Consider the following 17714-nt stretch of genomic DNA (forward strand, 5'->3'; position numbering starts at 1 on the left):
TTTTCAAGTATGTTTCTGCTATATTTCTTTTATCTTCTGTCTCATTCTCAGGTTTCTTTTAAGATGAAATTCGAATTCAATACCTCGCATCTCCTTGGTGATGTTTACTTACACTTGGAGGCAACAAGGTACAGAAAAACATTTAATAATTTTGAAGAGTCTGGGATCAATTTAATGTCGTATTATGGCAAAAAGTATATGCAGAACTGAGAATAGAAGTTGCATGTTAAAATTTATTGAATAAATAATGTTAATTTAATGAACTCTGCATTCTGGAATGCGGACTCGAGGTCCTAAAAGAAGAACCAAGATTGTATTTTAATGCAAAAATTTACAATGTGACATTTTTGCAGAATCATTTTGAGACTGTAGGAACTTACTTTTTTAGATAAAATACACCAGACTGAAATGACTAAATGTTGATTTGATTTTAAGCTGAAAGTACAGAAGACAGTGATTCTGTGAAATATAAATTCTATTTTTAATATTTCAGTGACAGTAGTGAACTAAATGAAACTTTAAGTGACAATGAAGTCACCATCTCAATTCCAGTATTGTATGAAGCTGGGCTGCTCTTTTCAAGGTAACATTTACTTACAGATTGAGAAAATCAAGCTATCATTACCCACTTTGCATCTGCTAAGGCTACATCAATATAAGGTGCACATGAAAGCAAAAAATGATGGCATATCAGAAGGCACTATCCCAAATTTGTCACATGGTTGTGTGAATACTGCTGTATACAAATGTTAGCAGTACAGTGGGTGTCCTACATTGGTAGGACATCAACAAAGAATGATGTTTAGTGTTTGAAACTCATGTTGTATATTGTTAGACATTTAAAAGTGGTTTTAGTTAGCCTTTCTGAAAGTTAACATTATATAAAGCTCGAAAAAAAATTACAAACATGTCAAATGTACATTAACTAGTGGTGCATTGAATTGATAGAATATGAATAATACCTACATTGTCATCATAGACAATGCTCGGAATGATTATGTATAAAGCACAAATCCATAATTTTGCCCATCTCTGACAGCATTGTAATCTCAGTTACAAAACTGGCCTCATGACTGCTGGAATTGTCGAGACAGTAGCATACCTTATCAACAAGGCACAGTAATTTTGCCAGTCTCACTGCAATGTGCAGTAATGTGTGTGCGACTCTGCATTCATTTTAGTCAGACTGAAAGACAAATACAAAGCGAGACATCTGCTTTCTGTCACTTAAGTGCTTTTTCTTCCTTGTCTCAGGATTATAAAGGATGACCATTTTAAAATAGCAGCTAATGATACAATTCCTGATGTTATTAAAAGCATAGAGGAGATTGGTGATGCAGCAGACATCACTTATATGGTAAGGAAAAGCAACATTTTAATTGAACAGAAGGTAAAGCACGAACCAGAGATTAAATTGAACACCTGTTTGTTAGCAAGTTATTATCAGTTGTTTATCAAGTCAGAATACCATGTTTGCCCTGCATTTTTTAAACTATATGTAGAGTACTATAGTGAATACTAAATATAGAAAGAAAATGCGATTATGTTATGCCAACTATTTTTCAGGAAGTTGTGGAAATGACAAGGATGTTGTTCTTGCCAATGTTTTTGCCTGTGAAAACCGACTGGAAAGAAATTAACAGTACAATTCAGGAAGCTTGTTGTATGGATTGGGGAGATAACTGATGCTAAAAATTTCCAGACATGGCCACAATTTTTAAATGATTTGCATGAAATTGCTCCCCTTCTGGTCACCTGTAAGGAATGGCCCTGATCTTTGAGTTGTTCTCTCTGGTGACAAAAGGCTACTTGGTGTCCGTAACTCACCTGCTGGAAGATAATGACCTACTCTAAGGCAGAGTCCAGGATATTCCTTCTGAATACCACCCATTTTTGGATGCATAGGGATGGAAAATAGAAGAAAATGTGACAGGAAGGCCTCCTGCTGAATCCCTGCCCCTGATAATAACTGGAGAAATTTTGCTCTGTTCGCCATTGGTGGAACACAGTCTGCTGTGCCCCCATTCCTCCATATGTAAGTGACAGGAGGAAAACGGGACATTTTCATGACATCGCCTCGACAATGTCTCCCAGAAACAATGGTGGTGAAAATTGATAATACCGAAAATGGGCATGAGGATCGCAATGCACAATTACCCGTGCCTGCTGCTTCCAATGCAGGCAGCCCACATACTTTGTGCTGCCTGCTAATTTTAATACTTGTAGTATGCAGACAGAATTAAGTGCACTGTTGAGTGGCTGCACGACTGAGCAAGGGGTGCAAACTCGTGAGAGGCTAGCACTAGTTCAAGCTAGCCTGCACTACATAAAGCAAGCTTGCACCTCTTAAAGAGGCAGTGCATTGTGGCTGGAGCAGGTGGTGGAATTCATTCTACAACTTATCTGATTCTGACCTGGAAAAGACAGTCTGGACTGGCTGGCTGACAGGTAACAGCAAAGCACTAGCAGAGAGGCAGTGGTGGGTGGATGAATGTTGTCACCCTGAGCGAGGACAGCATGTTTGTACTCCATGGAGCCACTGCCACTCCCCTGGGTGATGCCTCAGCAATCCTAGCAATGTTTTGGAGGACATATTGCTGGGCTACTTTGTTATCCTGCAATCCCTTTAACCACTGGTATTTGCCGCCACGGTGACAGCAGTCTGAGCTTGCTTGGCAGCGTTGAACTTGCAAAACAGCAGTCTGAGCTTCCACTGCAGCATTCAGACATTGGCTGGTTTCTGCTTGTGCTGCAATGGAAGCTCAAGTATCAGCCATCAGACGCTGCATCATGGCTGGGTCCACAGTGTAGTAGTGGAGTTGGAAAGCATGGACTGCAAGCTCTGTGAAAAGCCCCGTGTCAGATTGGTGCCAACATCCTCCATGATCCTTGATATTGAGCACAGGCATTCTGGCAGGCATGCAATGCAACATGCATTTCATTGTATAAACCCATCAGCAGTCTTCTATATGCCGTCCCATCAAAGTATTCATTCAAGTCCTCTGCAGCAGAACTCATGCAGGCCACTTGTGGCCAGTGTCTCACCACGTGATGATCCCACCTCTCAGGTAAGCTCTAAAAGTGTGAGCAAGTGTCAGTATCTGAGCTGGTGGCTGCAGGTATGAGAGCAAGTGATGGTGTTTCTTCTTCATCACTGTCTTCCAGTTCGTCAACCTCTTGTCCAGACTGCCTCCCCAGATTCCAGTTCTTTGGTATTTGAAAGAAGAAAGGCACAAGGGTAGGATTGTAGTGAGGAAAGGAAGAGGTACATCCTTACACCATCTACAGCTTGTAAATCAGAAAAGATTATGGGATGAGGGAGAAGGAGGATTCATTATGATAGTGTCATCGTTAATGGTTTCAGCCCCAGCTGCTGATCACAGCTTCAGTCATGGCTGCTCCAATGATACAGAACACCGTCTCCTCCATGGTTGTGAGGACATGCAGCCCTGCCTGCAATGCCGGTTAGGTGCTTTTCCTCCAGTTATTCACCACCTTATCCTGCAAGGGAGAGGCAAGTGAGGTTCGTAGTGCAGTTTGTAGGACGTGGTATTTGAAGATTCATTCACTGATCTTGATCACTCGTGTGAAGTCATTGAACTTCTTCTGCGGGTCTGTGGAATCGACTGCTGACCACAGCAATCTTCCCACTGCCTTTGCATTGTTTGTCTGGAGGGCCTCCTGTGGATAGATGACATCTCTCCTCCTTACCACAACCTGCTTCAAGGCCACCAGTGCATTGTTGGAAAATCTTGGAGCACGCTTTTCGTCATCTTGTGCCATTCTTGTGTCTTTCCCATGTCAAAATCACTTTTAGAAAAACTCCCAGCACCTGCTCCAGCCAAAATGCGCCTCCACTTTAAAAGGTGCAGGCTGGCTTTAAGTGGTGCACTTAGCACTGGCTGCATGCTACAATCATTTAAATTAGAAAGCAGTACAGAATTTGTGTGGAAAAATAATAGACACAACGGGCATGGGTTAATCACGCATTGTGATCCCCAAATGCATTTTCGGGGTTATCGAATTTTGCAGCCTCTCTCTTTTAAACTCTTTCAGCCTCTGAAACACTGCAGATGGCAGACTCCCAGTGGAAGGTCAAAAAAGCATCAAGTCCACCACAAATATATAATTAATCTATAATAATGGTCCTGGCAAAATGAATGGGAGAATGATAGAGGCCCAATGGCCATAAGTCCAGCCTATCCCACTGCTAATAGAAGCCTCACCAATGAGAGAAATTTAAGGACTGAATTTCAACCTAACTATATCACAAAACTGGTATTTGGAAATGAAAAGTAGTGATTTGAATAGATCTTGTCATCTGAGAATGAAAATTTTGCTAATGCCAATTTTGGTGAAAAGACGAGTGTGTACAAATTGGGATATTTTTGTATGTGTGCTGGCTTTTCACTAAAATTAACAACAGAAAGAATTTCACCGCACCACAGGCAAGTTTCTACAATGATTATTGTGCAATGACTCAATTAGTGACATTGTAGTGCCGATCGTTTCTGTCTGAGAAAATGTGCTATGTTACCACTAGTAATTAAAACAATTCTGATCGGATCAAATGCTCCTAAAATGCTCTCTTTTTGTTTTACTCCCAGATCCACAATGATGGAGTTTTTCCAATTTCACATCTTAAAATGACTATAACATTCCCATATATATCTCCTGAAAACAATACTCTTCTATATTTGACTGGAATGGCATTTTCTTCCGTAAGTTACCATTTTACAGTTTGATGGTTGATTTTGTTTTTTCACTCAGTACAGTAAATACGGAGCCCGAATGTTCTTGGTATTCTCTCTAAAATTTAGAACGATATTTGATTGGAGTGTTATCAAAGGACACAAGGGATTATTCAGTGATCTCTGCTCCCAACGTGAGGCTTCACTTAGTAGAAGCATTCTTTGGAGAATCTGCATCACAATTCTGCAGTTTATCTCTGATCTGCAACACATTACTGCAGTTTATCTCCAGATCTGCAGATTCTATATGCTGGTTTCTATTTTCTGACTGTCTTTTTAACACCTAAAAATCTTCGTCATCATTTAAATGCTGCCATAAATGTTACTACAAAACAATGGTCTTCAATAAAACACAAAAATGATAATAAAGGGAGTGAGTGGCTGAAAGTGATTGCAAACAAATAGCCTCATCTTTTTCTTTTGGGCCTCCTTATCTCGAGAGACAATGGATACGCGCCTGGAGGTGGTCAGTGGTTTGTGAAGCAGTGCCTGGAGTGGCTATAAAGGCCTATTCTAGAGTGACAGGCTCTTCCACAGGTGCTGCAGAGAAATTTGTTTGTCGGGGCTGTTGCACAGTTGGCTCTCCCCTTGCGCCTCTGTCTTTTTTCCTGCCAACTACTAAGTCTCTTCGACTTGCCACATTTTAGCCCTGTCTTTATGGCTGCCCGCCAGCTCTGGCAAATGCTGGCAACTGACTCCCACGACTTGTGATCAATGACAATGTGATCAAACAAATAGCCTCATCAGTAATGTGATAAAGCAGTGAAGTGAATCTCAACATTGTCATCGAAAGAAATTGGAGCCAAAAATCCGAGGCCTAAGCAACCCAGCATAAGTGCCAGGATGCACCCAGCCATGACCTTTGGGCAAGCTGGGAATCCCATTGGAAGGGTAACCTATCCAAAAAAGGGAGCTGAAAGCCCCCTAGAAACAGCTTTTTTGTGTCCAACGATCACCTTTAAGGAACTGAATAAATCTCACACCTTTTAAAAGACTTTGAGATTCCTGGCCAAGTCCTAGGCCTGGATGCACAAGGTGGGTCTCACTTTGCCAATGTCCCACCAAGCCAAAAGTGCCAGAAATCCATGCCGGGAAGGTCTTGCCCCTAAGAAATACCCCTTCCTAAGTCACTGGAATACATTGGAAGGGTACTGGAATTTTGCCTGTTATTGCTATCGTGTAAAGAAATTTCATTAAGTGAGCATTGCTAATCATATCTGAATATGGTTGCACCAAAGGTGCCACCAATGAGGCCTACTTGCTCATTACAGTTCAAAAACTATAAGGAGGGGATAATTTAGGAATTCTTTTAGGTTTGGGCTAATGTCACCTAAAAATCATAGCATAAGCAGTAATTAGATTTCCATTACAAGAAAAACACAGTAGTGCACAGGCAATTTTTCCCTAGCCTCCATTATCATAGCTCCGAGTTTCAGGCCTCCATATCCTCACATTCAAACCTTTGGCCTCTCAGTAGGAACTGATCTTCGAGTCCGACGACAGCTTCAGCCTTTGACTTTTCTCTTTGTTCTTCCTGTAATCCTCAATGTCTGCAGGCAATTTAACAGACCTGCCTAGCCCCTGCCTCTGCCTTTTGAAGTGTACTCTAATCTAAATATCAGGCCTAACTGCACCTGCTCTGCTTCAGAGCGTTTGCAATACTTTGGTCATAAGCCTTGTCAATGACTTTAATTTCTTTTTTTTTCATCTTTGTTTACCCGAAACTAATTTTAGGGAAATAAAACCAGATCACAATTTTTTTTTTACCTTGTACATATTTCTGATCAAAGCATTGATCATTTGGTAGTACTGCTTACTCTAGTTAAGTAGGCCAGAAAGGCTTCTACATGTTTCTACAACTAATAAAAGCTGACTGATAATTTTAAAAAAGCTAAGGGAGGTACTGGCGTAGTTGTAATATCACTGGACTACTAATCTGCAGCCCAGGCTAATGCACTGGGGACATAGGTTCAAATCCCACTATGGCAGATGGTGAAATTTGAATTCAGTTAATAAATCTGGATTTAAAAGCTAGTCTAATAGTGACCATGGAACCATTGTCGATTGTTTGGAAAAACCCATCTGCTTCACTAAGGTCCTTTAGGGAAAGCAATCTGATGGCCTACGTGTGACTCCAGGCCCACAGCAATGTGATTGACTCTTAATGAAGGAAAAAAAACAAAATAGCTGTTTCCTCAAAAATGTGAAATAATAAGTCATTACCTCAGCGGGGCATGGATTTTTCATACCTCAACCTGCAGGTATTCCCAAAATGTCAACACTTCTGATGCAGGAAGAAATACTCCACATGAAAGCATAGTTTGTAAAAGTGAAAGATTAAAATATTGCTGAAGTGTTGAATGCTTTTTCTAGCATTTTGGAGCTAACTCTAATTTTCAAGCCAAAAATAATTTATCCGAGATCATTTACAGACATTTCAAACATGAAGATAAAGGAATTGTACGGATTCCAATGCAACTTTACAGGGACAGGTTCCTTCCCTGGAAATAGCCACAGATACTGCATCAGCCCTCACTTCACCCATACCACTTGTGAAACCCTGACTCATGCTTATGTTATGTCACTTCTCAATTTAGTGAACATCTTTCTCACAGTTATACAAACTCCAACTCATCCAAACTATTTCTGCCATGGTTCTGATGAAAGGTCATCGACCTGAAACATTCTCTCTCCACAGATGCTGCCAGTATTTCCAGCACTTTCTGTTTTTACATCTACCACTTACCTGCCATTTTCCTATCTTGTTCATATCTTCCTGTAATCTTGTGCATTCTTCTTATTGGTTATACACAAAGACCAAACTGGTCCTGACAATCCCTAAGCACCTCACGAGCCAACACTGGTCAGTTTGAGTAACGAACAATTACCACGACCCTTTAATGTCACTTCAGTGGAAATTTTGCTTCTTAGTGTCCAGGAGAAGAATGATTAGACTTCAATCTGTCTCACCTAGCACAGAAACCACGTGACACAGCTATATATTTATAGTGGAACTAAAAGAAAGAACACACGTGTATTTATATATTGCTTTTCATGACCTCAATATCTCAAACTACTTCAAAGTCAAGGAATTGCTTTTGAAATATAGCCAAGTGTTGGTTTATCAGCAAATACAGCAATCAGTTTGCCCAAAACAACGTCCCACAAATAATAATGAGACAAATAACCAGTTTCCATCAGGAGAACTTCCTTGATCAGTATGTTCTCAGCCCAACTAGAAAAGAGGCATTGCTGATTCTGGTGCTGGGAAATGAGGTGGGCCAAATGGACCAAGTGTCAGTGGGGAGCAGTTAGGTAAGAGTGATCATTGTATCATAAAGTTTAGATTAGTAATGCAGAATAGAAAAGAACAAAACAAGGAAGAATGTCTCGATTGAAAGAAGGCTGATTTCAACGCAATGAGAAGGGATCTAGCCAGGGTAGAATGTATCCAAAGACTGACAGGAAGAGCTGTATCGGAACAGTGGGTTGTCTTAAAGGAAGAGATGCTTCAGGTACAGGTTAGGAACATTCCAACAAGGGTGAAAGGCAAGGGAACCAAGAATAGGGCTGCTTGGTTGATGTGGGAGATAGGGATGATGAAGAAACAAAAAAGAGGGTGTGTGATGCATGTCAGCCGAACTCATCAAGTGAGAACCAGGTGAAGAGGAAAATAAGAACGGCAAAGAGAGAATATGAAAATAGAATCGTAGGCAACATTAACAGGAACCTAAAGATCTTCTACCAGATGTAAATGGTAAGCAAGTAATAAGAGGAGGAATGGGGCCTATTAGGGACAGAAAGGATAATATAGGCTTAGAGGCACAGGGCAAGGCTAATATACTTAATGAATACTTTGTATCAGGGTTCACTAAGGAAATGGAGGGTGACAAAATATCAGTAGAAGCAGAAAGAGTAGAGGCAATGGATAGGATAAAAATTGAGAGGAGATGGGACTAAAAAGGCTGGTCATATGCTGAGGGTAGATAGGTCACCTGGTCCAGATGGCTTGCATCTTACAGGGCATGATAGGGTTGCTGTAGATAGGGTGTTTCCCCTGGCTTGTGAGTCCAGAACAAGAGGACATAATCGCAGAATAAGGAGTAGGCCATTTAGGACTAAGCTGAGGAGGAATTTCTTCACTCAGAGGGTGGTGAATCTTTGGAATTCTCTATCCCAGAGGGCTGTGGAAGCTCAATCATTGAGTATGTTCAAGACAGAAATCGATAGATTTCTGGAGACAAATGACATCAAGGGATATGGAGATAGTTGGGAAAGTGGCATTGAGGCATATGATCAGCCATGGAGCAGGCTCGATGGGCTGAATGGCCTACTCCTATTCCTATGTTCCTATGACAGTGAAGGAATGGTGATTTAGTTCCAAGTCAGGATAGTGTGTGGCTTGGAGGGAAACCTGCAGGTGGTGGTGTTCTGATATTCCTGCTGCTCTTCTTTCCGGTGCGAGAGGTCATGGGTTTGGAAGTGGCTGTCAAAGAAGCCTCAGCGAGTTACTGCAGTGCATCTTGTAAGTGGCATGCACAGCTGTCACTGTGCACCAGTGATGGGGGAAGTGAATGCTTAAAGTGGTGGATGGCGTACCAATCAAATGGGCTGCTTTGTCTTGGATGTTGTCGAGCTTCTTGAATGTTGTTGCAGCTGCATTCAGGCAGGCTAGTGGGCAGTATACTATCACACTCTTGGTTTGTGCCCTGTAGATGGTGGACAGGCTTTGGGGAGTCAGGGATTGGATCACTCACCACAGAATTCCCAATCTCTGACTTGCTCTTGTAGCCACAGTATTTATATGGCTGGTCCAGTTAAGTTTCTGTGTTTTTTTAATAGACAGCAAAATTACAGGCTGACAACGGCACAGCAAAAGACTAGCCATTGATTCTATCTTTTAACACAACAGCCCTCTGATACCATTACATTGCCAATCACAATTTTAGGTACATAATTATTGTTTTATGCATAATTCAATGATTTCACTTCGTTGCTGCCTCCCATGGGGTTTTTAGTCAGTTCTGAATGTATCTGTATTAGCCAATGTTAATTCATGTATCTGGCATTTGCTGTTTCAAAACTTATTTCTATTTATTTTGTTTCCACCTGGCAGAATAATTTAGTCAGCTGTCATGACTCACTATTCATGGATCCCCTGAAGATACGAACTAAAAAACCTCACAAACCAGCCCCAGAGGAGGAGCATCTCATAAACACCATTGGGGTAATTACAGTCTTGTCAGACTTTGTGTATACACAGAGGATAGAACAGGGGTACAACAGTGCATTGAGTGTAGTTTTGGACTAACATCACAGAGGTTGAAAATTCAAATATTGCCATGACATGCTGTGAAATGGAATTGAATAGATCTTGTAATTTGTGAGCTGGTTAACTGGGAAAAAAGGCCACAAAGCTAGATTTTAGTAAAACCCTCATTGGTTCACAGATGTCATTTAGGGAAGAGAACCTAGTGCCCCTAATCAGTCTGATTATACTCCCACAATAGTTTTTTTTTCATTCTTGGGATGCGTGCATTGCTGGCGAACCCAGATCTTATTATCCATCCCTAGTTGCCCCTGACCTGGTGGTGATGGACCTTTTTGAACCATGGCAGAGCATGTAGTGAAGATGCCCCCACAATGCTGTTAGGTAGGGAATACCAGGGCTGTCTCTTGATGCCCATTGAGTTGGCCGAGCTAGCAATTCAGCTGTAAAAGCAATTGCCACCACATACTCAGGCAACTATAGATGTGACCATGTCAGTGATGCACGTACCCTGAGAATAAGCAAAAAAAACCAGAATGGTAGTGTTCACATCATTTTAATGTTATCTTTACATTATTAAGAACAGAAAGTTATGTTTGTACGTGATTCTATTTCCTGTAGGTAACTCTACTGAAAAATAGTTATTCACTGACAAACATTTGCGAGACAATTGACAATAACCTTTTCAACATTTCCTAACAGATGTGTAAAAATAATGCAGGATGTGCCTACTTTTTCTGCACTATATATCCATCGAGTCTGGTCCAATTTAATATGTCACTAAGAATATGGAAACCTACGTTTATTCAAGTAAGTGAAATGGATTTACTGGTCACAGTTTGCATAAATAAAAATATAATAAATTCTTCTGCCAATATTACCATTTCTGGCTTCAGTTTGTTTTATATTTCAATTACTTTTACGTTTCCCTTAGATGCTCTCATCACAGCCGCTTATAGTTAAACTATCTTCTTCAGTAGGAAAATCAAGTTTTTATACGTTACATTGAGCTGAATTTTACTGGGATGGCATAAGTTCCACCATTAGGTCTGAAAGCAAGAAGAGACCTCGCTTCAGCGGGTGGTGGTACCCCTGGGCTGCATTTTGCTTGTGGCAACCAAATGGTTGCCGCCAGGCCTGTTATTCTATTAAGGATGCTGGTCCGCCCCCAAGAGCTGCCAGCCAATCAGAGGACAGGCAGGTCAGCAGCACCACTGCTTAATGGTCGGGCACATTCAAAGACAAGTGAGCTCTCTAAGACAGGTAACTTATGTTGGGGGTAGCCAGGGCCATTGCCACGGGGCAGCCATTGCTGCCAGGGGGCCCTCCATGGACCATGGAGTGTCTGAAAAGGAAGTCAGCACAACAGAAGCCACTGGGAGGCTGCCAGGTTTCCCTGGGCGGTCTCCTCCACGGCGACAAGTCCCTCAACATGGGCAAAATGCCCACTGAGGTGGGAGGGGGGCCTTCATTGGCTCAGTTGACCTCCCAGTGGGCATTCAATCTGCCAACTTTCCCACTGCTGGCAAAATGGCATGGCGCCAGGAAGACGTTGGTCAGCAGCCCCTGCCCCTCCCCTCCCCCCCAAATGCCTTCCCGTGCAATTTTGCTCACCTCCCACCTCCAGTCAACCCCAAAAGGGCCTGGAAAATTCTGGCCATTCTCTCCTTGGCAGGTTGATTAGAGATTTGTTTCTTCAGGGCAGGTCTGCTCCTTTTCCCTATCTAAGCTGCAAGATGAAGCATTCTGTTCTTGTCAGTTCTCTTTTGTAACAATCAGAATCAAAGCAAATCCAAAACACAAAATAACCCAAACTGTGGAAATTCAAATTAATTTGCTGAATATCTAAATTTGGTTCAGTTTAATTGCTTTGCTTTTAAATAGCATGGTGAGCTCAGTTTCTGATCCCACATCCTCTCCATGACTAAAACCGTCTAATTCCAGCTCTGTAACATTGCCTGTCTCTACTCCTGCCTTAACTTAAGCTTCTGTCAAAACCCTCATCCATGCCTTTGTCACCTCTGGATTTGAGTATTCTGATGCTCTACTGGCTGGCCTCCCATCCTCTGCCCTCCAGCTCATCCAAAATTCTGTAGAAAGGTCATCAACCTGAAACATTAACTCTGGTTCTTTCTCCAAGATGCTGCCAGCCCTGCTGAATATTTCTAGCATTTACTATTTTTATTTCATTCAAAAAACCTTGCTGTCCTTATCCTAACCTGCACTATGTCTAGCTCACTCATCACCCCTGTGCTCAGTGCCTCAGTCCCCACAATGCCTCCAATTTCAGGCAACATCCTGACCTGCTGAGTATTTCCAGCACCTTCTGTTTTTATTTCAGATTTCCAGCATCTGCATATTTTGCTTTTACCTCCAGTTTAAAAAATTTCTCCTCATTTTAAATTCTGTTCATGGCCTTGCCCCTCCCTATCTCTAACATCCTCCAGCCTTACAACCTTCCAAGAACTCTGTGTTCCTCCAACTCTGGCTTCTTGTGCATCCTCCACTCCCTTCACCCCACCTGAAGCCCTAAGCTTTAGAATTCCCATCCTACACCTCTCTGCCTCTCCAGTTCTCTCTCCTCATTTAAAACCTTCCTTAAAGCCTACTTCTTTGACCAAGTTTTTTTTTTATCACCCGTCTTCTACATCTCCTTTAATTTAGTGTCAATTTATGTCTGATTATGCTTCTGTGAAGCTCCTTGGGATGTTTTTCGACCTTGAAGGTTCTATATAAATGCAAGTTGTTGTTGTTATTGTTGATAATATGAATAATAATATATGAATAATAATGCCATCTGCTATTTTATGTACAGCATGATGTGTGGGTGTGGATACAGTGGCATAGAGATTGTTACTGGTAATGCAGAGGCCTGGACTAATGATCCAGAGACATGAGTTCATATCCCAGTTCGTGAGTTCAATTCAGTTAATTAAATAAATCTGGAATAAAAACTAATATCAGTTTCATGGTCACCATTACTATCAGATTGTTCTAAAAATCCATCTGGTTCACAAAGGTCCTTTAGAGAAGGAAATCTGCTGTCCTTCCTTAGTTTGGCCTATATGTCACTCCAGACCCACAGCAATCTAAGCTGCCCTCTGAAATGGCCTAGCAAGCTGGGCTTTTCAGCAATATTCTGTGAATTAATAAAAGTGTATATGCACGATAATATTAGGTGAGGAGTTCCAAGACTGAATTACAGAGATGTGTATTGGTAGTTTTTTTCAGTTGGCAGTCCCATGGAGCATCCATATAAAAGCAAAATACTGCGGATGCTGGAAATCTGAAACAAAAACAAGAAATGCTGGAATCACTCAGCAGGTCTGGCAACATCTGTGGAAAGAGAAGCAGAGTTAACGTTTCGGGTCAGTGACCCTTCTTCGGAACTGACAAATATTAGAAAAGTCACAGATTATAAACAAGTGAGGTGGGGGTTGGGCAAGAGATAACAAAGGAAAAGGTGCAGATTGGACCAGGCCACATAGCTGACCAAAAGGTCACGGAGCAAAGGCAAACAATATGTTAATGGTGTGTTGAAAGACAAAGCATTAGTACAGATTAGGTGTGAATATACTGAATATTCAGTATATTCACACCTAATCTGTACTAATGCTTTGTCTTTCAACACACCATTAACATATTGTTTGCCTTTGCTCCGTGACCTTTTGGTCAGCTATGTGGCCTGGTCCAATCTGCACCTTTTCCTTTGTTATCTCTTGCCCCACCCCCACCTCACTTGCTTATAATCTGTGACTTTTCTAATATTTGTCAGTTCCGAAGAAGGGTCACTGACCCGAAACGTTAACTCTGCTTCTCTTTCCACAGATGCTGCCAGACCTGCTGAGTGATTCCAGCATTTCTTGTTTTTGTTCCATGGAGCATCCAGTTCCTAATAGCTCTATTAGAATCACTAATAGTCTAGCACTGAATGGAGGACAATAACATGTTATAGTGATAATAGTGCATCTGCTAACTTCTTGTTAGCTCAGTGGTGATAAACAGACTTGTGGTAGTGATGTATTCCTTCCTTCCTTTTAGCTAAACGTAAAATAGCAGTAGTTTCAAATTCAAGTCAAACTGCTCTATAACCTTCTCGTTACAAAGCCTTGTTTAGGCCATTTTCTCACCCCTATAAATCTATTTAGCATCTGGTAAAATCATGAAGTCAGCTTTGTACTGTTAGAATTGTGTGGTTACTCAGGTCTCACTTAGCAGCAACAAAACAACCAAACTGAAACTGCAATATCTTTAACTATTCTAAGACATAATCTTTTTTTTAATTACAGGCAAATTTTAATTCAATAGGCTTAATTATAACTGCGACTCTCACAATTGAAGACTCGCCGCTAGTAGTACTGAGCAAAGCAATGGAAAGAAGGACTGTGAGTAGTTATCTTCTTACTTTATTTATCATTACCTATGGCTTCTGAGGATTTGGGTTTTGACACCAGCTGGCTCTCATTAAAGGCTTGTTTGTCCATCATAACCTCAGAAAATGAACCACAAAAATGCCAAGGATAAGATATAAACAGTGTCTAGGTTTCTATGGCTCTTCCACTGAAGCTATGGTGTATATGTGGGCAAATCCCTGTAGAAATCCCCCTGTGGATACAGTCAACTAAGATGGAGATTGTAATCACTGAGTATAAGGAGTCATTCAGTGTGGAAGCTGAGACAAGAAGGAAAGTACCTCAGAGAGGAACTCAAGATGGGGCTTGAGGGCAGTAGACAATCAAAGTATCAAAAGAGAGGCAAAAGTGATGGAACAGAGTTGGGCGCTCGAAGGAGAATAGGGGAGAGGTCAAAGTGTAATTTGCTGATGAGAACTATGCTGCCACTGTGGTGAATTGGGCAGACCAGGAGATGGAAAGTATAATCAGGCAGGGTTAGAGTAAGAGGCAAGATATTGCCACCAGTGAGTTAGATTTCATTCAAAGCCAGGATGTCAACAAATCATGCACAATAAGATTGTGGATGGCTTGGGTCTTGTGCACGAGTGAACAAATGTTCTGGAGGGAACTGCGGAGAAGGGCAGTGACTGCTCCAAGAGGTAGTGGTGGGTGGCATGAATGGAATGGGAAGAAGGTCGGCAATGTTCACAACCAGTTGGTTGTGAAGACTGGAGAGAAAGGATTATGGGGCAGTTGGGATTACTGTTCTTAACCAGGCAGTGATGGGTTTCACAATGGAGTCTTTGTAGAATGCTAAAAGAAGCACAGAAGGTAGTCGTGGGCTTGTTCAGAGGGAAGTCTAGCCTGTACAGTTGCAGGAAAAAATACAGGATGAAGAGCAGTGATAGGCTGAGGTAGGGATGTTAGGAGAGGCAAAGTACCTGAGAGGGGTGAAATGAAAGGTGGCTTATCTGGGAGAGTAGAGAAGACAGAAGTGCCTGGGAAGGGCCAAGAAGGGAAGATGGAAGTAATGAGCTTGTGTTGGGGAGGCAGCCAAAATGCATCTGGAAATAGGAACTAAGGGAATTGAAGATGCTACTTTTACATACGGAGCTGATGATTTCCACAAGCTGAAATGAAAGGAAAATAGTCTTATCCTCTCCATAGGAAAACTGGGATTTGTAACATTGTGGGAGGATGTTCTTTGTGGGGCAGATGAGAAATGTGGAAAGGGCATGGCGAAACATCAGAAGGGGAATTATACCCTCATTGCAATACTATATAATATGCTGCTGTAACTCTCTATTAGCATGATGCGCAACTCCTATTAACAGCCATGAGAGGTCAGTCACTTAAGCCCCGACTTGAACTTGATGCGAGAGTCACGTGAGCAGGATCAAGGTGAATAGCAAACCATTCTGACCTTGGCAGTGTATGGCCCAGGAGACTGGGCCTCATCAATCTCCGGCCCAATGCTGACAGGAAGTGGCAGCTGGCCAGCCTACAGGAATGGGATGTTGAACAGTGTTCTTCTGTACTCCCACTAACATCTATAATGAGCACCTTCATAATAACTGCTGAGAAGTATTTGTGCCATAGAATCAGACCCATGTTACTCCCACACTGTCATCTTTCAGTCTTGTCATTATTTGCTTCCGCTCCGAGCAAACACTCATATTCCTAAATTAACAATTCTCCGTGCAAGCTCTCCTACTCATGTACATGTTCGACCTAATCAACTTTAGTGACCACTCCCATGTTGTCAATCAAGGCTATCTCTGACTGCTGTTCCAAGCATTTTCTCCCTCTGACCCATCTGCCCCCCACCTCCTGAACCCACTCTGCCAGATATAATTCCCCTGCAAAGCTAGGAGAGTGCATCTAAATTATACAAAGTGACGAGCTGCTAGGAAACTGGCTGAAGTAAAAATTGTATCCTTCATGTTGGCTGAAATCTGCCGTGCCAAATATATAATGAAATTCTGCAATAGTGGAAGATTCAGGCTTTCTGTAATTTTGTAAGGTTTGTCCCCCTTACAGGAACGCACGTGGCAACAAAGTTCAGTTGTAAAACTACTTTATTGAGGCAAAGTCAGAACAAATTTATTAAGTTTCATGCAGATGACAATAAACTCTGGCAATGATTTTCAGTTTAATGCGGTGTTACAACCAGGTGAGGAGGGGGTCTCAGGCTCCCTTACGCCCCTTCTGCGGTTTGATTGCAACAGGGTTTATCCTTTTCACACAGTGATTTAACTTACCACCTCAGTGAACTCTTGCTCCTGTTCCTCTAAGTTAATGCAAATGAACCAATCAAACAGGTTTTCTTGAGTTTAAACAAGCAAGTTGCAAGTTTATTATTCTTATCACTCTAAACTGATTAAAAACGACTAAAACATGCTGCACATCCACACACACACACACACACACACACACACACACACACACACACACACACACACACACACACACACACACACACACACACACACACACACACATTACAGAGGGAATTTAAATACTGAAGCTTAGTCCCAGAGTCCTTAGCTGAAGTCGTAGTCCTGAGGTCCTCGCTAGAACACGTGTACGGGTTGGTCTTCTCAGGTTCTGGAAGGCAGAAGAGGGGATTTATTCTTGCCCTCAGGTTGCTGACTGTAAGGATCATAGAAAGTTTAAGGCACAGAAAGAGGTCACTTGGCCCATCGTGTCTGTGCTGGGTCTGTAGACATGTCTTCCACCAGCTGCAGCTTGAGGCTTCTCTGGATCTCTACTGGAGAGAGAGAGGGAGAGAGAGAAATGCTGTTCCTTTGATGATTTACAGTTACTGTCTGCCTTCTGAGTCACCGCACAAACTCCCAGGGGTGCACAAGCAGTCACATGACACCACCCCTTTGTGTTTGAATCAGAATCTTCCAGAATGGTCTCTGAAATTCAAGGCTGTTCTCGAGTTGTTCAGACGTACTTGGTGTGTGTGGGCGGGTGGGGGGGTTGGCTCATTCAAAGTCAATGGTGTTGATGGCTTTTGATGATCAACATTGACAACGCTATCTCAGATAAATGAATCAGAAAGCACCCCATTGTTCTGGCTAGGCTGAGTAATCACATCTGCCTCCATCTTAATCCTTTGTTTTTTTCATATGCAAATTGTGTGTGGCCATCTTGGCTGCTAGCTGCTCTGTTTGTAAAAGTTATTTGTAACAATGTCCAGTAGAAGGCTCAGGCAAAGGTCCACATGATTTGGCACGTAGGGTTTTCATCACAATGGGCTATAGCACCCGTATTAAGTCTTCTTGGAAGAAT

At 41.9% G+C, this 17714-nt stretch overlaps 1 protein-coding gene across 1 annotated transcript in view; it reads left to right on the forward strand.

Moving 5' to 3' along the window:
• itga1 (integrin, alpha 1) overlaps positions 1-17714 on the forward strand; it is a 292234-nt gene that overhangs the window by 258033 nt on the left and 16487 nt on the right. Inside the window, exons 23-29 of the mRNA XM_068032751.1 lie at positions 52-128; positions 494-583; positions 1255-1357; positions 4608-4721; positions 9868-9978; positions 10723-10830; positions 14310-14405. Of these exons, the coding sequence (XP_067888852.1) occupies positions 52-128; positions 494-583; positions 1255-1357; positions 4608-4721; positions 9868-9978; positions 10723-10830; positions 14310-14405 (699 nt within the window). The remainder of the gene's footprint in view (positions 1-51; positions 129-493; positions 584-1254; positions 1358-4607; positions 4722-9867; positions 9979-10722; positions 10831-14309; positions 14406-17714) is intronic.

The sequence above is a fragment of the Heterodontus francisci genome, chromosome 1 (assembly GCF_036365525.1).
Source record: "Heterodontus francisci isolate sHetFra1 chromosome 1, sHetFra1.hap1, whole genome shotgun sequence".
NCBI lineage: Eukaryota > Metazoa > Chordata > Chondrichthyes > Heterodontiformes > Heterodontidae > Heterodontus > Heterodontus francisci.